This window comes from Motacilla alba, chromosome 1A (genome assembly GCF_015832195.1).
Source record: "Motacilla alba alba isolate MOTALB_02 chromosome 1A, Motacilla_alba_V1.0_pri, whole genome shotgun sequence".
Classification (NCBI taxonomy): Eukaryota; Metazoa; Chordata; class Aves; order Passeriformes; family Motacillidae; genus Motacilla; species Motacilla alba.
Window position 1 is genome coordinate 50,405,198 of NC_052031.1, and position 21,317 is coordinate 50,426,514.

General features: G+C 50.0%; 2 protein-coding genes across 12 annotated transcripts; both read left to right on the top strand.

Moving 5' to 3' along the window:
* Positions 1–288: 288 nt before the first annotated feature.
* RAC2 (Rac family small GTPase 2) lies at positions 289–9,151 on the top strand. Of its 2 annotated transcripts, none has more exons than XM_038155016.1 (7): positions 289–478; positions 3,416–3,487; positions 4,675–4,792; positions 6,234–6,296; positions 6,974–7,133; positions 8,016–8,150; positions 8,888–9,151. In XM_038155016.1, exons 1-6 carry the CDS (start codon positions 444–446, stop codon positions 8,144–8,146), a joined length of 579 nt encoding a protein of 192 aa, XP_038010944.1. In that variant the 5' UTR covers positions 289–443; the 3' UTR covers positions 8,147–8,150; positions 8,888–9,151. The 2 variants fall into 2 exon arrangements, with proteins under 2 accessions (XP_038010944.1, XP_038010945.1); XM_038155017.1 differs by lacking the exon at positions 289–478 and adding an exon at positions 2,360–2,410.
* Positions 9,152–9,290: 139 nt separating this feature from the next.
* SSTR3 (somatostatin receptor 3) lies at positions 9,291–17,482 on the top strand. 10 transcript variants are annotated; one of them, XM_038155013.1, is made up of 4 exons: positions 9,291–9,748; positions 12,204–12,349; positions 14,319–14,483; positions 15,211–17,481. In XM_038155013.1, the coding sequence occupies exon 4, from the start codon at positions 15,272–15,274 to the stop codon at positions 16,475–16,477; it is 1,206 nt and encodes a 401-aa protein (XP_038010941.1). In that variant the 5' UTR covers positions 9,291–9,748; positions 12,204–12,349; positions 14,319–14,483; positions 15,211–15,271; the 3' UTR covers positions 16,478–17,481. The 10 variants fall into 10 exon arrangements, with proteins under 10 accessions (XP_038010941.1, XP_038010936.1, XP_038010935.1 ...); XM_038155008.1 differs by lacking the exon at positions 9,291–9,748 and adding an exon at positions 13,451–13,532 and having other exon boundaries at positions 9,776–12,349; XM_038155007.1 differs by lacking the exon at positions 9,291–9,748 and having other exon boundaries at positions 9,776–12,349.
* Positions 17,483–21,317: the final 3,835 nt, after the last annotated feature.

Sequence of the window (21,317 nt, forward strand, 5' to 3'; positions counted from 1 at the left end):
TTCCTTTCCCTGCTAACACCTCCTCCAAAGCTTGGATGATAACGGAGGGAGGAGAAAACTCACCCTTCCACATTCTCACCCCGCTTCTAACCCTTGTCCAGCTCCCCTGGAAAAGCAGTTTGGTGTCCCCTGCTGTTCATTGGGATGAGGTGGGAAGGGAGTGGGTGAGAAGCAGGGAGAAGGAGAAATATTACAGCAGTTGTCATCCCGAGCAAGGAGTCACGCCTGCTCCGCCTTCAGCCAACGGCCTCTGTCATTGCGCTGCCGCTGCGGTGGAGGGGCGGAGGGACCAGAGGGTGATCACCCAGAGAAGTTCCCTCTTCCACTTCCTCCCTCCTTGCAACCTGCTGTTGATACCCACATTTGCCCATCCCTCCCTGCTGTTTGCCTTGGCCTGACTTCCCTTTGCCTCAGGCACCGTCCTCCGCCACGGGTCCGGAGCCATGCAAGCCATCAAGTGTGTGGTGGTGGGAGACGGGTACGTACTCTGCGGGTTTGCTGGTGGTGCGGGGCGGGACAGGCTCTGACCAGGGGCAAGGAGAATGGTGGGAACTTGCCCCGCTTGGCTTCTGACCTCCTGCAGGCTTGCTACTACTGCAGACATGCTTGCTCCTCCCTCCCCAGGGCAAGGGATATTCCTCTTGGGAGAGCACGGAAGGGGGCATTTCACAGGGCATCTGCACGGAAATGCTGATCATGCATTTGCATTTCCATCTGCATCCATGGGAAGTAGAGCAGATCTGTCCCATACACAGGAGGTGATTCCTGCCAGATTCAACTTGTCAGCAGGAGTTAGACTTAAAACCCATTGGGTGCAAGTGCTCTCCTGCAGGTGAATGGCTCCTTGAAAGCCGTATGCTGATTGGGAATGACTGGGAGAGGGAATGGCACTCTGGCCCTGGCAAGATGTCTATCAGGATCTCTATATTCAGCTTTTCTCAGCAGGTTAGCCCTGTTCTGGGGTGTGCTGGAGACTGCTGGCAGGGCCCTCTGTGGGCACAAGGAGAAGAAGGTCTTTCCACTGAGATAGGCACAAGTATAGGCCACTTTGGGAGTGGGAGCTAACAAATCCCTCCCTTCACAATATAGTGGCTTTTCTGCACATGTCCCCTGATGCCTGTAAATGGCCTGATCCAAGCCGTCAATGAGTTAAGCAGTCATCACTGCCTGGAGCAGGAAGGATACAGTGGACAGAGCAGTCTTCTTGCCCTGTGGAATGAGTAAATGCAAGGGAGAGAAGGAGGAGAGTCTGTGCTTAGAATGGATTAGCCTAATTCCTTTCCACCTAGAAGCTGGCCAGACTTATCTGGGGCAGCTGTGAGGTAGAAGATGAAGAGACATTTACAGCAGTGCTTCTCCCCACTGTCACTTCCTCCTTTAGACCTTGCCTGGGAAAGAAGATGTCTGCACACATACCCGTACATGTCAGACATGTTCTCAAGGGCTGGGGCAAGGGGGCGGGGAGAAGGGATGAGGAAAGACAGAGCCCCAAATAAAAACTGTAAGCTGTAAGAAAGGTCCCCTGAAGGCTTTAAATTGGAGCTGGACTAACAACTCTACTGGGCATTCTGACACATGGCACCAACTCTGTTGCCTTCCCTCACGGCAGCATCCCCTCACATCATGGTTAACCCTACCACATGTCCTGTGTAACCAATAGTAGAGAGTTATTATCAGTAACAGTCCTGCTCTCAACCCCTAGGACCTCAATTCCTCTTAAATGTCTTCTGTCTCACCGTTTTGCTTCTCTGTACGCTTCACCTCTGCACACCTCTCACCATCTTGCAACACAGCCCCCATTGCTCTGAGCTCTTGGTTCACCACCCCTAACCTCCCTCCCAGCATGCCAGCAATGTCACCCTCTTGACTCAACCCGAACAACCACAGGACCTTCTCCTATCACTCAACTCACTTGTTGTCCCATAGCTGTTCTCCCCCCATATCCCCTCCATCACACATCACTGACCTCTTAACATGCCCTGGGTTCAGTCACAGGAGCCTGCAGATGCCACTAACGTCCCCTTTGTGTTGTGACCTTCACCCCTTCACTAACTCTTTGTGCAGCTCTCTGTTCAACCACACCAGTTCAGAACTTCCCCCTCATCCATGACCGATCCACTTGCAGGCCCACAGATCTCCTGAGGCATTTCCTGTAGAGCTTCACCTCCCTGGATAACTCCATGATAAGAAGGAAGAGAGGCACCTGGGGAAGGAGCAGGGACTGAGAGAGGAGGATCTAAGAAAGGGGGGTGGCAGGAGGAAGAAATAAACATCAGAGCATGCCAAAAACTCAGCTTCCTCCTCTGCTGCCCCACAGTCCAGTGACAGAGGCAGGAGCCTTGTGACCAGCGTGCCTATCAAGGATACAGAAAAAGGCAGAACTGCAGCCCTGTGGCTGGGGACTTTGCAGGTACAGTGAGATGGTCTGAGAGTCCTCAGCAGCAGAATTCCAACCTTTGCCGAGGAAAGACCTTTCCCTCCTCCTGGGCTGTGCTAGTTGAGGCAGGTTGCTGTCACCGCCTCCATTTCCTGTGTTTGTAACTGAAACAGGGCCAAGCTTTCCTAGGCCACACAAACCTGAGAAACAGCAGGGGATCCCAGCAGGAGAAGGATTTTCTTTCCAACACCTGTCTTGGCTGCTTTATTTTCCTCCAATTTCTCTGTACTTCTTTCCCTCACCACAGGCTTCAGTTTGCCCACAACACCTTCCCCTACATGATGTTATTGCTCCTTAACCTACCAATGCTCTCACCCAGTCCGGACTGTGCTGCTACCTTGCACTCCACCCTGCTGCAGCACGCTGTGGGGGAGGCTGAGGGGAGAGGAAGCACCAGCTTCTAGCTCAGAAACACCACCAGCTGCCTCCATCAGTCATGGGGGCAGGCACCTTTCTGGCTCCTTACAGCTCTCTGTGCAGGTGTTGCTGCAGCTTACTGCAGCTGGGAAAGACTGGGTAAGTCAGTAAAAATTGCTACCAGTCCCTGGTCACGGGAGCTGAAAAGCAGGAGTGCCTGTACTCGAGTGCTGAAGCTGGCATGGCAGCTTGGTCATGGTGCACCGAGCCAATGCACCTGTCCTGGCTGTGAGCCTACAGCACTCTGCATGCACTGCAAAATGGGCTCCCACCTCCATCTCAGAGTGGATGTGTTTTACCTGAGTCACCTCTGTACTAGACTGTAAAAACAAGCCTTCATGCTCAAAGACAACAAGCACTTCTGGACATCCTGTCTTTCTTCCTGCCAGGTTTCTAACCTGTGGTTGTGCACTGTCTGGCCCTGTGAATGTGTTTCTGCTTCCAGGGGTCTCTGGATATGGCTAGATTAGAGGTGCGGAAGGATTGCCCCATCTCCATCTCACCCTAGCAAGACTGCCTGCACTCCCATGAATTCCTGCCATTGTCTTCTTTTTCTTCCAGGGCTGTGGGAAAAACCTGTCTCCTTATCAGCTATACCACCAATGCCTTCCCAGGAGAATACATCCCCACTGTGTGAGTAATTCATAAACAGGTTCTGGAGTGGGTGGGAGGCATGAAAAGCAGGAAGTGAAGGGGCTCAGTGACCCCTTGTTGTGCACTCCATGGGTCACAATCTTCATGCCAAGCAAAGGAGATCCGGTGAAGGTCTCTCTAACTTTGGATCTGTTACCTTTCACAAGAAGCAACCTTATAAAACCCTGGAATAAATGGGATATTAGGGAGACTCCAGCCAACTCAAGGTCTATCTGCTTGCTAGGTTTACAAGTAGCAGATGGGATCCTGCTGGCCAAAACAAACAGGCACTAGGCTACAACAACTGGGCCAGACCCAAGAGAAGGCAGGTGGATGGACATGGGACCCCACTTCATTCCCTGTCCAAAGCACTTGCTGTCATTGGAGCAGTCATAGATTCTGCATGGATCAGAATCACAGAATTGGTTGGAAAAGACCTCTGAGATCATTAGGTCCAGCCACTGACCAAGCCCTGCCAAGACCTCTACTAAATCATGTCCCTTCTAATGTGTAGATGCCATGAACGCATTCAAAAGACCTTTGTGTTGGTTCCTCCCTATCACTGGTTTTCCTTTATCTGGGGAAAAAAGTACTAAAAGGACCAGGAAGTAAAATTTTCTAGGATGAGGGCAGGAACTTCTCTGTTGCTTTGTTATCCTTTTTTTTCCTACAAGACTTTACTCCTAAGCATGCAATCCTGACACTTGTCCTAAAATATTTCAAGCTTGATTGTCAAAGACTGATGGGATGCATTGTTCTCAGTTCCAGCTGGGCTGTTGAGGAGTGCAGCAAACTACAGAGACATGGATTCTTCTTCACTTCTAAGAATAAAACTAGGTTTTAGAACACAGAAGAAACACAGGGGCTTGGCTCTAGAGCAGGCGCAGTTGTGGGAAGGATATTGGGGAAAAAAATGGGAAAAGAAACCGATTTGTGAACTTGCATGCAAGGTATCAAAGGTGTAGCTGCAGCCAGGCACCTGTCCAGGACAGCTGAATGATGGGAGGAGGTTGATGAGTGGGAATTCCATAAAGTGGAGGTTAACAGGAAACCAGCATCACCCAGGTGCGCTGAGAAGAGGAATCACCAGCCTTTGCTCCCGGGTGCACGTAGTGAACCCCACCTACACCACTGGAAGGGCTCCCTCTTCTCTTGTTTGAGCCATGGCCTATGTCTCTGAATTTCAGATTTGATAACTATTCTGCCAACGTGATGGTTGACAGCAAGCCTGTAAATCTGGGACTGTGGGATACTGCTGGACAAGAGGATTATGACAGGCTGAGGCCACTCTCTTATCCGCAGACGGTGGGTCACACTCCATGCCCCTCCTCCCTTCCTCCCTCAGTTACATCTCCATCCCTCACTGCAAAACTCAGCATGTACCACAAAACAGTGACAGGGCTGTTACTGCCTCTTTTTGGCCTTTTATGAGAATATCTCTGTTGATATACAACTGCCTTGAAACTGAAAATCGAAAGATACCTTAAGGATATTTTGGAGCCTTTATCTAGACCACCGTAACTGAGCAAGAAAATGAGACATTCAAAGACACTTTTGAGCCCAGCTGACACTGACTTTGTGTGAGGCAGATGCCTTACACAGCTCTGGAAAAAACCTTCCCTTTGTAAAATTAAGTTGGTTCATGGAATTTAAGAACTGAGGCAGGAGCTTGTCACATTTCTGTGAACCCCGCTCTCCTGACTTCTGCCTTTTAAAAGAGATATGGTTTGTGGGCATGTGTTTGATCTGCCGCCTCTAGCAGAACAAATGAGTGCCTCAGATACTGTGTTCACCGGTCTTTCAACCACACTGACAGAGTGATTTCAGGGTTTGAGGATCACCTTCTCTGGAGAATGTTGTTTCAAGCAGTGTTTTGGCAAGCTCAGAAAGACCTTGCTGCATCAGACATTAGTCTGAAGGTTGCCACTGCAGTCAAAAAGGTTAGGAATTGATTAGAAATTATTTGTTTGAGCTAGGTTCAGCCACCTAAAAATCAGACACCTGGTATAAGATGGTTTTGCCTGCAGTCAGTGCAAGCAGGTCTATTTCTCAAAAGCATGCTTGCATCCACCCTGGGAGATATCTCAAGGACAGGTGGAGGAATATTTCTCCAAGGTTTTTGTCTCTGGCTGTAGAAGTATGGAAGTAGATAGGCTGGGTCTGGCACCACTGCTCCAGCTAGGTGAAGCTGGATGAAATAGATATAACCTTGATGAGCTGGCATGGTTTTGGTTTTGTTTGGTTTGCTTTGGTTTTAAAGGAAGTCTGAATTCTACCATGCCCAAGAGAATCACTTACCTGGAGAGCAAAACTGCCTCCTCTGAGTCCTGTGTATATACATTTTAGGCTGAAACTAGGTCTGTCTCAACTGTAGGCAAAATTACTTTGGCCTGAAAGCTCTCTGGTATTCTGTGAGAAATGAGCAGGAAGCTGTCAGGCCGTTTCCCATGAGGATGAGTGTGCCAACCGCAAAAACCCCATCCTCAGAGTTGACCATTTGGCTCTTCTGATAATGGTGGCTATGGTTACCATGACTCAAGGGAGCAGAGATCCTTCTCTCCACTGGAGGCAAGAAGCAGCAGTCAGGACTTTTATATTATAGAAAGAGCTTTCCCAAGCACAACCCTCTGCTGCAGAGGGAGGGTACTGCCCACACAGACCTTCCCTCCCCTCCCCCCTCCTTCCTGCCTTATTATGTCATGCCATGCTCCCATCCTAACTCTGCACCATGGTTGTATGCTTGCAGGATGTCTTCCTGATCTGCTTCTCCCTTGTCAGCCCGGCATCTTATGAAAACGTCCGTGCTAAGGTGAGACCCTCTCCTGGTCCACCAGGGGCTGAGGGACCTGATGCTGGTGATGGTCTTGCAAGAACAATGATTATGGGTGGAGACTACCAGTAGGACATCTAGGTACAAGAAGTCATACTTCTTTTCTGTTAGTCAGAAACCTCCTTCAGATGCATTTTCTGGTTCATTTATAGAAGGCAGCCAACTCTACTAATGGGCTAGTATTCATCTTGCTGGGCTATTGTGCTGTCAGATCACAGTCTTATATTCTGGTGGCATCTTTTAGCCAAGACTGTCAAAGCACACACACACAGGACTGGTCCATAGGGTATAGAAGTAGGTACCCACAGCTTTTAGATGGGAAATGAGGAAAGAAGGGAGAGATTGGTGAACAGACAACAAGAGTATGTCCTTCCTACCTCTTTAATGTTCTTCCCTGGGTGGGAGGGTTGAGGGCTGAGAACAGCTGGTGCTTTTGCATGACAAAATTTGAGCTCCCTGTCAGGGATTTTTCCTGAGGACCCAGCAAGAGGAGTTGGCCTAGGCCAGGCTATAGTGCCCAACAATAAATGTGAGAAAGGACAGGCTGTTAGCTACCTTGCTGACAATTTTTTTCAGGATTGCCTCTTTGTTTTCCCATGTGCATGCCCATATGTATGACCTCTTCTCACACCTTTGACATTTTTCTTCATTGCTAGTGGTTCCCCGAGGTGCGGCACCACTGCCCAAGCACTCCCATCATCCTTGTGGGCACAAAGCTGGATCTCCGTGATGACAAGGACACCATTGAGAAGCTGAAGGAGAAGAAGCTATCCCCCATAACGTATCCTCAGGGTCTTGCTCTGGCCAAGGAAATAGGTATGTGTTTGGGAATCATCTTGGACCTACTGAAAGGAGAGAGGCAGAAGAAAAGGGCTTCACCTCAATTTAACGAGGCTTTTGTAGTGGTATCACACAGTGGTATTTCTGAGGGACACAAGGAGACTCATCCAGGGTTATGGGACAAAATGCACTTCAGGAGACTCAGGAAGGAGATCTGCTTCTTGAGGAAGGCTCAACCCCTCAGCCGTCTGTTTTCTGCCTCTCTCTGGCCACCATCCTCCACAAACACACATAACCACACACTTTCACATTCTCCTCCCCTTTTCCTCTGCTTACTTCTATCTGGGACAGTATTTTTTCTGTGCAAGCTGCACAGTGGGCAGAGGCCACTCCTCCATATCCGGAGAGGCAGAAGAGAGGTTTTTAACCTCTCTCAGGAAGATTGCAACTGCAGTTTCCTGTCTTTGCTTCTGTCTGCTGGGGCTTATACGTGCAATCCCAGGTATGGGTGTCTCACCCCACCATCCAGCTCTTCTGAGATGTGGCACACAGAAATGGGAGAGAGGATGAGAAACACAGCTTGAGGGAGTTTCAAGAAGGAGCTCAGCAGAGGGAGTGTCTGGCCAGGATGACATGGTCAGGCACACACAATGGCTCTGCTCTGGCTACATGTGTAGCCAGTAGGCAAACCTAGGTCTAGTGCAGCTGGCAAGCTTTGCCCTGAAGTCAAGACTGTCTGAGGGAGTGAAATGTGTCCTGACAATGTGTAATGTCTTTGATCACCTGAGATGTGTTTATTCAGCTTGGGCAGGAGCCAGGTGCCGTGCTTTCTAGCATAAGGAGCAGAAACCTGGCTATCCTCACTGCCTACCCCAGCTCCCTTCCTCCCCCCTGCAACACCTGCTTTCCTCCTGACAGACTCTGTGAAATACCTCGAGTGCTCGGCTTTGACGCAGCGAGGCCTCAAGACGGTGTTTGACGAGGCCATCCGAGCAGTCTTGTGCCCGCAGCCCACCCGGACAAAGAAACGGGCATGCAGCCTCCTCTAAGCAAGTAAGTCTGACAGGGATCCCTGGGAGTGACACCAGTGGTGCTTTCCTGCTCCTGAACCCAGATGGTTGGGGCTGCTCTGTTCCTGGTGAGGCTGTTGGAATGGGTCACCTTCAAAGAGAGAGGGAGACAGACAATCCTGCTTGGGGAAAGGACAGGATGTGGTATGATGCACCCAGGATCAACTTCCCCCTCCTTTCTGCTTGACTGTGGGCAAGTTTGTTCCCTTATCTTGATGTGGAGCAGCCTAGGATTTTCCACATGTGCCCTTACATAGAAGAACTATCTGTCAGCTTCTGCTGCAGAGGGAACTACATCCAGGCTGCCCTGGGGATGACCTGCCCTGACACCTATGAGGCCATAGCCTCTGCCTGTAGGAAAAAAAAAGAAAAAGTTTTCATTATTCATGACAGTTGCCAGTGGCCCTTCCTCTCACCAAGCCCTGCTCACCTCAAGGGGGTTTTTGTGTTGTTCTTTGGCAAGTGGCAGCTTCTCCTACAGGAGTCCTTTACTCCTCATGTTGTCCCTACCTGCCTCCACTTCAGTACAGGGCAGAAGAAGGAGGAGAGAGGCTTCAGGACAAGAAGTAAAGCTGGTCAGAGCCTGATGAGAGAGAAGAGTGAGAGCCTGCTAGTTTGGGCTCTGTCCCTTCATACTCCCACCATCACCAGAGCAGAGGGAAGGAGAGCAGGAAAATAGTTGAGTGGGTATTATGAGGTCTGTCATGTTTTTGGCTATAGATCCCGGTCACATCCCGATGCCAGGCGCTGTCCAGCACACAGGAGAGTGATTGCTCCAGCAGCCCAGAGCTCAGCACCTTGGGGCAGTCATTGCTTTTTCCTTCTGCCGGCTTGAAAGACTGCTGTGGGTCTGTAGCACTGGTTTGTCTGTTCAGAACCCGTCCCCGCTCCTGCCTCACCTGCCCAGCTGCCCCTTCCCTTCCTTCCGGGCCCCTGAGGTTACGATGTAGTGAATGAGACGTAATAAACAGTCTGTACATTCTTGTCATGTCCGTGATGTGTTGCACCTCAGGGGGACACGGCCCTGAAGCCGTGAGCAATGGGGCGGCTGGGCTAGAGGCACCGCCCAGCTGTGCCCCCCCTTCAGCAGCGACAGGCAGTCCCACAGGAAGCCTGGTGGGCCCCAGTGGCTGTAGGATGATTGCTAAGTTGCTGAGTTCTCAGCTGAGCCCCCCCGCATTTCTTTTGACTTTCCTCTTAGTTTCCATGTGTTGAAAGGAAAAGTTGTCTCCCCTCTGTGCCACATGGAGGATGGGATGCAGGCTTTGGGAGGAGACACCTGGACGCAGACTCCCCTCTGTGCGGACTGCCCCCGCAGGTTGCTGGGGACATCTTTTCACCAAAACTTTGCTGCATTAATCCTTCTAAGCTCTGGCACTCTCTCACACTGCCAGACACAGGCAGAGTGAGAATAGGAAGGGGGAGGGCAGGGAAAAAAATTAAAGAGGGAGGAATGAGTCACCAGTCCAGACAAATTGCCTCCAAGACACTAAAATTAAGATGAAGAGAGTGGTCCCAGCGGTACTACGGATCTGGCAGCTGTGAGCACCTGCTTTCCTGATGCATTGCAGGGACTTCAGAGTAAGTGTTACAGGGTGCCTGCTACTGCCACTACTTGCGGGAGAGGGGAGGGCTCGGGGTGTGATGATTGGCACTGCAAAATCCTGCAGTCCTAGGAGGGCACAGAAAAACTATGGAATTGAGCCAAATTACCGCTCCTGGATGCAGCAACACTTCTGAGCTTCAAAGGCTGCTTCTGGCACTGAGGAGGTGCATTGGTGATGCCAGGTGCAACCAGACACAGTGAAGCTCCTGAGGTACCCTGCTGCCAGGGAGATTTCTGCAGTTCCAATTCCTGGTTAGATCTAAATGAGGCAGTTAATTCAGTGATGTGATGCATTACCTACTGATAAAGTTTAGAGCAACCCCTGGCAGCCACCCTGTGGCAGGGAGTTCCACAAATATCTGCACTGCACATGGGCTTCTGGATGAATTGCCCAGGCCCCACCCAAAAGTAATACAAATTATGTCAACGTAAGTCCAGAAGAGTAAAAATGAAGCCCCTGGTATGGGCATATACCTGTGAAAGGGCAAGACACACAAAGTACTTGCAAATGGTATCTAACCTCCTTTAAGCATCCTAAGCATGACTAAAGGCAATATATTCCCAGTGGTTTCTTACTTCTCTCCAGTTTTCAAGCCTTGGCTCTTACCTTTTCAGTCTGCCCCATCCCCTATAACATACAGCAATGCATATGATGTGTGTGAAACAAAATTCGTTTATCTGCCTACCTGTGGAGGTGCACAGGCTGAGCTCTCCTCTCAACACAATTTAAGCAGTTTGCACAGCCCCCCACTGGAGCTGAGGCACAGAATGGGACACGACTCAGAGCACTGAGGGAGTGATCTGGAGACCTGGAATTTGTGATGCTACGACTGTGCTTATGTAAGGTTAGCAAGACTGTGTAGAATTCTGCTGTTTCATGGCTGTTTCTTCTAAAAAAGGAGCTTGGGGGCTTCTGCATGGTGCTACAGACACCTGCCCTGCCATGGTAAAGAAAACCTCTGGGTGGTACCCATGCCATTCCTGTCCCAATGAGGATTCCTCTCTCTTCTGTGTCCCCAGACAGCATAGTGGCCAAGTTCTGGCCTAAATAGGCCTGGCAGCTTTGAAGTCCTGTACTGCCTTCATCAGCTCACCTTTGAGCAGCGCTGGCTGCATATAATGTTGCCCGAGCAGGTTTGGATGCCAGACCCAGGCTATGTTGTTCTTGAAGAGATACTGCCTTCTTTTATTAAAGCTGGAATTTACCCTAGGGACTCAAATCCTCAAAACAGCAATGCCAAATGTCAAGAATTGAGTGATGCATAGCACAAGGAGTCATGATGTCGGCTGCAGGGCAGGAAAGGGGGTGAGAATGACAGGGAAGCCTTTTGTGCAGGGAATGGGATGGAAAGTCCTTTATGGGACAACTGCTCTCACAAAGATTAATTTCTTTCTTAGATCCATTTCTTCTGGGTCTATGCTTTCCAGCAGAGATTAAATTTGGTAGGAAAGTTTGGGCTGTTAAACTGCAACATTTTCCCAATGAAGGTGCAAAAGACAAGAGATCATGTATGGAGCCAGGGAAAGGGAAAGAGCTGAAAGAGACAGTTCCCTATCTGCCCATCTGCCCTCATCTCCATCCATCTGGAGGTGCTCACAGGGCAGAACAGAAGGGAGAAGTGTTTGTGTGCTCAACATCCGCCCCAGTTTCTGAGCACCCTGCCAGACAGAAGGTTTTGCTGTGTCCCTGCAGCTCTGAGCAGCACCAGTCCTGCCTGCAAGACCCTTGGGAACAGAGGCCCGTCTCCCGGGTGCCCCTAGGAGAGCCAAGCCGAATCGCCCCCTCCTGCATGCCACTCTCCCACCACATAGCTGTTCTCTGCATCCCTCTTTTCTTCCTCTCTGTCTTCCCTCCACTGTCCTCAGCTTCTTTTACCGCACTCCTCATTCCTTCATCCTCCCCTCTTCTGCGTTCCCCTCATCCCTCTGCTCATCTCCTTGCGCCTCCCTCTCCCGCTTTTATTCTCCATCCCGGTATCTCCCCCCGCTCATCTTTGTTCTCCTGCCCTGTCGTCCATCCCCTCCTTCTCCTCCTTCTCCTGCCGGTGTTTCCGTGCGTGGCGCCCATTGGCTACCGGCACCCGGCACCCGGTACCGGCGCTCCGCTCCCTCTGCCCGAGCCCCGCGGATGGCGGGGGCTGCGTGGGGCACAGGCGCACGGCCGTGGGGCTGAGGGGCCGCGCATTCCGCCGCCCGCCCCCGCGCCCCTTCCCACGCCAGGCACGGCGGGGGCGATGGGCAAGTCCGGCCAGAAGGACCCGCGCCTCCGACAGCGCCCGGCGGGGCTCGCTCCCTCCGGGAGCGCTTTGCTCTGTCGCGTTTAAGGAAAGGGAAGGGGAAAGGCATGACACGGATTCTCCCGGGGAAGCGGAGAAAAATGTACATCCCGACGACATGTAAGTACCCGGCGGCTCTGCCCGGTCTTCCCAGATGTTTCCCGCGGGCATGAGTCCATGCAGAAGTTAAGTCTGCAGTTCCAGAGAAGAAAACCTGCCGACCACCCCCCGCTCCCGACCCTCCAACTCTGCCAGTCCAGCCTGGTCCTTACGAGAGAGCTCAACCCCGAGGTGAGACGGGTGAGTCCAGGTGAGCTGGAGCAGGGCCGTGGAAACAGGGGGGACAGGAGGGGAGGGGGTCAAGAGAGGGTGATGCAGGTTATTTGGCTGGGTTGTCCCTCCCAGCTGCTATCCATGGTTTGTTACCAAGACTAGGCTCAGCTTTCAGCATTCACCTCCTCCTCTTGTTCAATGCAGAAATATATATATATTTATATTTTTCCCTCTAAGGAAAGAAATAGTGCCAATTTCCCATCTCCTCCTACCTCTCTGCCTTCTTCCTGCTCGCCAGCTGCATGAACCAGGCATATTCGGGTAGCACCTGTTAGAGAATCCCAAGCCTCTTGCAACAGGTGCTGTCCACATCAGGAACAGATCCAAGTGGATGCCAACACACTGTCAGTCTGAGGCCAGTGTTCATCACCAACTCCTACCTATGCCCTTCCTGCCAAAGCAACAGCAGAGTGGACCCAAACTAGATGGAGCACTGGTGCCCAGTGTTTTTTCTGCCAAACTCGCCAAAATGTGTGACATGGCATTTGAGCTGGTCCATGGTACTTGACGAAGTTAGAATGGCAGCAACAGACCGTGCCTGCTTAAAGATCAAGTTTCTCCCCTGCAGCTGCCTGAGCAGGAAAATGAGTTTATGGGAAATACATGCTTTTTGTTGCATGCCTTAGAATTTTTGACAGGGCTTCCGAAACTACCCTGAAGCTGGATTTACCGTGTTGTTAAACAACACTCTGAACAGCTGGCTTTTAGGTCTGGGCTCCAGACACTTCTCCAAATGCTTTACAGCTCGACCAGGAGTATCTCCATCCATATTTGGTATTTGTAAGTCTCCAAATGTTTGACCTTTTTCTTCTTTAAATTCCTTTGAATGCAGAAGGAACATGCAAAGGGATTCGTGTCTATGTCTTCATCTTTTAGAGGATCACTCTTTTATGAACATACTGTTCTGGCTTGTTTTGCTGGGATCTTTGTCCCTAAAGCAGCCATTGCCCGCCTCTTTTCTCCAACAAGTGATTTGTGTCACTAGAACAGAATTGGAAAAAATATCAGAGGAAACATCCTTGAACTTAAGAGTTTCAAATCACTTCCTATTTGGCTTATTCATTGCAGCCACTCATGATGTGTGGGACAACCCAGTGATGCAGGACCCCGTGAGATGGGCTCCTGTCAGGACAGTGTGTCACAGCCCAAGGTACCTGAAAATTAAAAAAAATATCTAAACAATCCCAGTCCTTCAAAGCCCAAATGCTCTAAAGCAGGAAACATTTATACAATAGCCTGCAGAAATGGCCTTAAGACATAGTTGCTCAACTGTATTTTTATGAGGCCTCTCAGATGAGGTTCCTTCAGTGTAAAATTTAATACATCTCTGGAGTCTGTTGGGTTTGCCTGTCTGGTGTCCAAGGAATCCATCTAAAGCTCAGGTCTCCCCTACGGTTTCCAGAACTTAGAATGGCACCCACAAAACAAACAAACAAACAAACAAACAAACAACAAAAGCCCAACCAAACAAAAAACCCCCAAACAGTGTAATATTAGATGTTTGTGAAGAAAGTTGTGATGCTGCAGAAGATCACATCTGCAAGAAAATTCTCTGGAGTGTCTCTGGCCTTTGAAAATAGTTAAGGTTGGGAGTCCTTTCCTTTGACATCCCCAGTTTAAATTTCAATAGAAAAAGAAGCTTCAGAGCCCTAAGAGATTTGTTGAGGTGTGAAAAGGTGAGCTTCAAGGTCCCTATTCACTTCCACCAAGTCATCTTCCCTTCCAAGGGCCTAATACAGGGGGATGACCCTGTCAGTCCACACTTCCAGAAAATTTTTTCCAGAGCTGGAGTAATCCTGAAAGAAACACAAATCTCCCTTGCATTAGGTTTTCCCGGGTGTCTCCAGTCAACAGTATGTGCTGGGCTCTGTATTTCACATATGGAGCCCTGACAAAAGGCACGTCCATCCCTTAACTGTCCCTTCTCTCCCTGCAGCTCCTCTCCAGTGTCAGCAGCGAGCTGGTGGTGGATGGAGAGCTTGTTTGCTCAAGGCTGTCTCTGAGTGAGCCGAATGCTGTTTCCATGCCAAACCCTCGCGTGACAAGCAGCTGGGCTTCTCAGCTTAGGAAGGCTGGGACACCGCTTTGGTGTTGCAAACAGGTGGGGCAGGCAAAGCCTCTGCCATTAGCAGTGTATCGCAGTGAGCAGAAGGAGAGGGAGAGAATGGCAGGGAGAACAGGAGAAAAAGAGACAAGAGGATCTGGATTGACCCCTCTTGGTGTACCCAAAATTATCTTTCCTTTACTCTCAAACTGGCATAACACAAACCAGCTGCCCTTCAACTCAGGTGCTGAGCTAAGCCTCCCTGCTTGGATTGAAAGTGCTTTTTCTTCTCCTGTGGGGCTAACAATAGCCTGGCCAGTCCAAAAAGAGCTTCAGCAAGCAGGAGTAAATACTCAGAGAATAGGAGAGTCAGAGTTGAAAAGGCACTTTGTCACTGGATGCTTTTCCCTCTTTTGCTTGTAAAGCACCTGCTGCTCATAAATGAGAACCAGGCCCCTAGTGACTGTGTCCTCAGTATTAGATCCATTAGCAGAAAATTAAAACTTTCCCTGTCCTTATGCTAGTCTGTTGTTCTTTCCCCAGAGGATCTTTCACTAGAGTAGAGGCCCACATTGAGCCCTGTTTGTCCCTCCATGTCCACTGTTCCTTGCAGGACTAGATGGGTTTGATATTGTCCTAGATTTTCCAGCATCTACTAGCATCCACAAACTCCCCTTGGTTTCCCATGCCTACACCTAACACACAATTAATGCGATGATTTTATCTGTGGCTTGTTCAGCTGTCATATCCCCAATATCAATGTTTTTTTTTCTCTTCCCTTCAGCTCCAGATTGCTAAGTGATCCTGCAAGGACACTGCCCCCTGCTCTCTTCCCTGCCTCTGCTATGGACACTTCTGCTTTTAGCATCCCCACGCCGGCAGTGTTGGAGGAGGAGAATGCCTCCAGTAGCTGGGCAGGCTTCACTACTCCCAACAGCTCCTCCACTGTCAGCCCTGGTGTAGTTGTCAGCGGTGTCCTCATCCCCGTGGTCTACCTCATTGTCTGTGTGGTAGGGTTGGCTGGGAATTCTCTGGTCATTTATGTGGTCCTACGGCACTCCGTGAGCGAGTCGGTGACCAACGTGTACATCCTGAACCTGGCCCTGGCTGATGAGCTCTTCATGCTGGGCCTGCCCTTCCTGGCTGCACAAAATGCCCTGTCCTACTGGCCATTTGGTTCTTTCATGTGCCGCCTGGTGATGGCCGTGGATGCCATCAACCAGTTCACCAGCATCTTCTGCTTGACGGTGATGAGCGTTGACCGCTACCTGGCTGTGGTCCACCCCGGGAAGTCCTCCAAATGGAGGACAGCACGGGTGGCCAAGGCTGTGAGTATAACCGTGTGGGTGCTGTCTTCCATAGTGGTGCTGCCTGTGGTTGTCTTCTCAGATGTCCCTTTAGGGATGAGTACATGCCACATCCAGTGGCCAGAGCCTGTCTCGGTGTGGAGAGCTGGCTTCATCGTCTACACTGCCACCCTGGGCTTCTTTGGACCACTGCTGGTGATTTGTCTCTGCTATCTCCTGATTGTTGTGAAGGTTCGCTCCTCTGGCAGGCGGGTGAGGGCTCTGTCCTCCAAGCATAAGCTTTCAGAGCGCAGAGTGACCCGCATGGTGGTGACTGTGGTGGCTGTCTTCGTCCTTTGCTGGCTTCCCTTCTACGTCCTCAACATTATCAATGTTGTCTGCCCGCTGCCAGAGGAGCCATCCCTCTTTGGAGTCTACTTCCTTGTGGTGGTGCTGCCATATGCCAACAGCTGCGCCAATCCCATCATCTATGGCTTCCTCTCCTACCGCTTCAAGCAGGGCTTCCGCAGGGCCATCTTCAGGCCGTCCCGCCGAGTCCAGAGCCAGGAGGTGCCACCATGCCCCCCAGAGAAGATTGATGATGAAAGGGAAGAGGGTGAGATCAGCAAGATCACCAGGAATGGAAATGACAGGCAGGAGCGCCCTCCAAGCAGTGGAGAAGGAAAAAGCAACGAGCAAAAGCCACTCCCTGAGGAGCCTGCGGGATGCGAAAAGAGCAGCAAGTTGCATGTCAGTTATTTATGATGAAAGGGGTGGTGCAGGGGAAAGAGACATCGGGACATGGGATCCCCTTCACCTTCTCTGCTTTCAAAGGCAATGGGAGATGACACAAGGGAATAATAAAGTCCAAGAATAGGCTTAAAGATGAATAGGGCTCCATGATCTTGTGGAAGAAGCAAGGCATTGTTCTTGGCTTTGGAAGAGACACCTGAGGTTTGTGTGGTACCAGTGTAACCAGAAATTGGTAAAAAAATAAAACCTCCCTGACACTAATATAGCATTAAGAAGCAGTCATTCTTTATTTGGCTGGATGCATGAGGGGATATCTCCTTCAAAATATCAAGCATGCCAAGTACAAAAAAAGGTCCCATTTAAGTACTAGATTTTACATACATACTCATTGATTTTTCCCAGTATAAACATACATATGATGTTAATTTCCCCAAAACCATTAATGTATTTTCCCTCTCCTTTACACATGTGTTCTTCTGTCCTGGGAGTCTCTTGGTGGTCCTTTGTGGTTGGTGACCCCAAAGTCATACCTGACTGCCTGATGAACTGGTAAAAGTTGGCACAAATGGGCTGGTTGCTTTCAAGTTCTTCCTACAGAATAAGCATTGTGCAGTTCCATAGGCCAGTGGCTTTTGAAGAACGAGCATCGTATTCGCCACCAGGAGCAAACAATTTTTCATCTGGTAACACCAGGTAAAGAGCAGACTGCATTTAGGGAGAGCTGAAGAGGTGATGGGCACTGAGAGTACAGAGAAGCAAGGTCAGCACTAGAGTGATGATCTGCCCTTAGATGATCCAGTTTGGAGGGCATAGGCTGCCATCTCATGGTGGCACCTCGAAGAAGTCTCCAAATGGCATACACCACATGTAGGCAGCCCAGTCCCTCAACTTATAAACATGAGAAGGGGTCTACCTTAAAAGATGAATAGGAAGGAGAAATGTCTGCAGCAAAGACATACCAGCCAGTTGCATGCATGGCTGGCCCCTCTCTAGTTCTTCAAAAAGTCTTGGGGACAGATTTCCTGCCTGTGCTGGTCATGTCTGGAGACCACTGACTGCTCAACACCTCCTCTTTCTTTTCAGAGCTCTTATGGACTCTGGGCAGGATGATGAGACTTACCTGGGAGAAAAAGTCTGAACATTTCTTTCCTGCACCTCGCATTCCTCAGGGTTCTCCTGGTGCCTCTGCACCCTGGTGGGAGGTGTAACAAGGGTAGAGAAGAAGATAATGAGAAATGAGTTGGAGGCAGCATTTCTTTTCTTCTCCTTAAGCTTTACTATAAATAAAGAAAAAGCCTTGGACTTAGAAGGCCAGGTGGGCAAAACCATTCTATGTGTTTAGGGGAGGGAGTGCTATAGATTTGGCTCTTCTGAGAATACCCGATGTCTTTGAGTTGAGTCAGTCTCTGTATGGAGTCATGTTTGGCTGATACAGGAGGTGAAGGCAGCTCTCAGTACAGGATGGGGGCAGGAAGCAGAGAGAAGTCAGGGGATCTCCAGTGTGTGAGAGCTGTGGTTGTAGAGTCTGGGCAATACTAGGAACCAATTTACCCTGTAGGAAGTGGTAGAGTATTTGGCCTAGAAGGGTGAACAAATGATGTGTCTGCGTGTGCACAAAGGTAGTTGTAAGCGAAACTTTGTTCCCTGGACTGTACATGTAGGGGGATGGCTGAAGAGGATTGGAGACCAAGCAGTCAGGGCTGGTGGGAGGCTGGTGCCAGTCTTGGGCACTGATGCTCATCTGCTGGGGGTGCGCAGGGGTACCTAAGGGGGTATGCTTATGTGTAAGTGTACACAAACACAGATGAGGGAGTGTGTTTATGTAATTGCAGGATGTTTAAGTGCAGATGTGAGTGTTTGGATAAGAGTTGGAGAGCAAGTGTGCTGCTGTGGAGTTGGATGAGTGCTTGCTCCTGCACACTGCTTGTTGGAGGGAAGTTGTGGATGGGCCCATCTGAGTGTGCAGGCTAGAGGAGCAGCACTGTACAAGGGTGGGTGGGATGAAGGTCTCCCTCTCCACTTTGGCTTCGTTCCTTCAGCTCTGCTAAAATGTCTGTTAAATGTAAAAAGTCTGTAAAAATTACTTTTAACTTCTCCATGAATACTTTTGCTAAGTTACAGCCACTGAAATGGCCCTCATACCACAGCCCTTTGGGCAGTTTTCTCTAAAAACAATTTTGAGAAATGGGAAGGAGGGACCCACCAAAAGGACACATGCTTCCCTGAGGTCAGGAGATGTTGCAGGAGGTGACTTGTGGAGGGTTAATTATGGCAGCTGGCTGGGTAAGGGAAAGATGTCTCACGGGTCACTTGAGAAAAGGTAAGAGAAGGGAAGGGGTAGCATGGGGTTGGGTGTGCTGGGACTGAAGCCAAAAGTCCTGGACTGGGAAGTAGAACAAGCTGCAGTGGCTGAGGATCGTGGGAACAGAACCACTTTATGAGGAAGCAAGAGTCAAGGTCACACAAAGGCAATGTGAGAAGACATGAAGGCCTGGCAGGCCTCAGAACTGCAGTGCAGAACACCCAACTTTGGAAAAGGACTGTCACAGGGTGTCAGGTGAGCAGACATCTCCTAGCCAGGTTAGAGAGCAGAGGAAGGGTAGGCAGGGACTGCAGACACAACCAACCAAAACACATTCCGCTGTGCTCTCAGCCACTAGTACTGCCATCACCTCCATGACAAAGATTGTCCTCTGAAATCCTACATCCTCATGTTTCCTCTTTAAGCCTGGGATGCTGGTGCCGAGCCATCCATGCCTGCAGGCTCAGCCTCGGGAGCTGAGCTGCCTGCCAGACCACACAGGAACTGCTCAGCTGCCCTTACAGCACTCCCCTGAGCACGGGCAGTCAGACACCCAGGAGTGCAGGCTCAGCTCATGGGGAAAAGAAAGAGCTTGGTAGCCAGTTTCTATCTTCTGCTATGTCTTTACATCTTTTTCTCCTTCAATTCATGCATCAGCTTCCCACACTGTGGGCCCCAGTCAGAAAAGCAGCCAAACTATTCATGGGCGTGGGATAAAGTTTGTTGGACTAAAAAAAGCCTCTGTTTTAGTTTCTTGGGGAGCTCCCGCAACATCCACTGGATGAAACACAACCAAGAAATCCTGGCAGAACAAGGATGGACTGCCAAAGCTTCTGCCTCTATAAGGGGCAACAAGTGGTGGAAAGATTAAAAGGGCTGACTACCAAATGGTCAGATAGATGGACAACACAGCACTTCAAATTCTGGTCTGTGTTGCTCCTCTTGCAGAGAAGAGCAGAACCAGGTGAATGCTGGACTCTCCTGGCAGAGCAATCCCTGTAGGACAGAGCAGAGATTGTATTGTCTGAGGAGCTTGTAGCACTGCTCGTGGTTGATGACTAGGCACTGAAGAAGGCACGTGACTGTGATCAAGGACCTTGCAGGAAGCAGCTCAGGAGGATGAGGGGCAGATATAGGATGGGTTTCCTTATCCATGGAGTGGCAGACCAGCTGCCGTGGGGAGATGGGGGGAGTTCCCCAGCTGCCAACACACTTAACAGAGACAGTCTCCTTCACCACCAAACTGAGCTGAGACTTCATTTCACATGCCTTTGCAGCTCCATCTGCTGCAAATCACCATTCAAGAAACTCTGTCGACTGGTTGGCTTTTTAAAATACCAACATTCCTTAAGAGCCCAAGCACTGCGATGCCAGCACCAAGCGAGTGTGCCAAGGAGACATCATTTTGACACACAGAATCTGAGCTCCCACCAAGGCAGCTCTGCAGGGCAGGCTGCTGGGGCAAACAAAATGTGTTCCAGAGAGATCTGCAAAAAAAACCCCAAAAAACAACAACAACAACTGGAGATTTTTAGATTAAATAGGCTTTTAAAAGAAAAGAGACACAAGCATCACATTTTTCTGTCTTGTATTTTCTTCGTCCCCCTAGGCTCTATCCTGTTTTGCAGTGACAAATTGGGGAAATAAAAAATGAAGATGAACAGAAAATAAGACTGGGGGAGGGGAAGGAAAAGGTATTTCTTGTCCAAAATTCATGAGGAGAAAACAAACGCCACAAAATTCTTCAAACTATCACCACTGATTTAAAGGCTGGTTTTCATAGGAACAGGCATTTGGAATGATGATCAGGAGGTCACTGCCTCCTGACCCCTGTTCTTTCCTCAGCACTGTCTCCCTGTTGGTGAATCCCCAGAGTTGTCTGTGGTAATGGCATTAATCTGACTGGCCTTGTGATCCCTCTCCCTTCTCCTTAACGATGCTGTGGTTGACTCTGGGCAACCCAGAGGCCATGGGGACCATGTGCAGTGGCTAAATGAAAGTCTGAATGGTTCAGGGGGGATGTGCTCCAGTCAGCTATGGAAAAGAGCTTTTCTATTCTGGGTGCAGAGACACAGAGATAAGGGCTCCATCAAGCCCTGTGCTGCACAAAAGATTTCATTCTTGTCACGTAGTGATCAGAGCTGCAAGACTAGAAAGGGCTGCAATGATTTCAGCAGCATTGTGCAATCCTCTTCCCAGCAAACGTGTGATTACAGATGGGGTGATGGAGACACGGGGAACCCATTCTGTCAGAGAGTTTGTGCACACGTCAGAGCCCACAAGAGCAGACAGAGAGAGGCATTTGTGTGAGCTGTGCATGCATGCATGCATGCAAATGAGCGTTTATTGCATGATTGCATGCGTGAGTGTGTGTGGATGTGCATAAACACACAGACATATTCATGATACAGATCCAAGCACATATATGTGTGCATGAGACCATATGGGGCCACCCACACAGGTGCCCACACACGCAGACCTGTGTGTACCACTCAGCCTAAGCACGAACGCCAAGAACGCGGCACATTCACTTTAATGCACGCAGGCTCA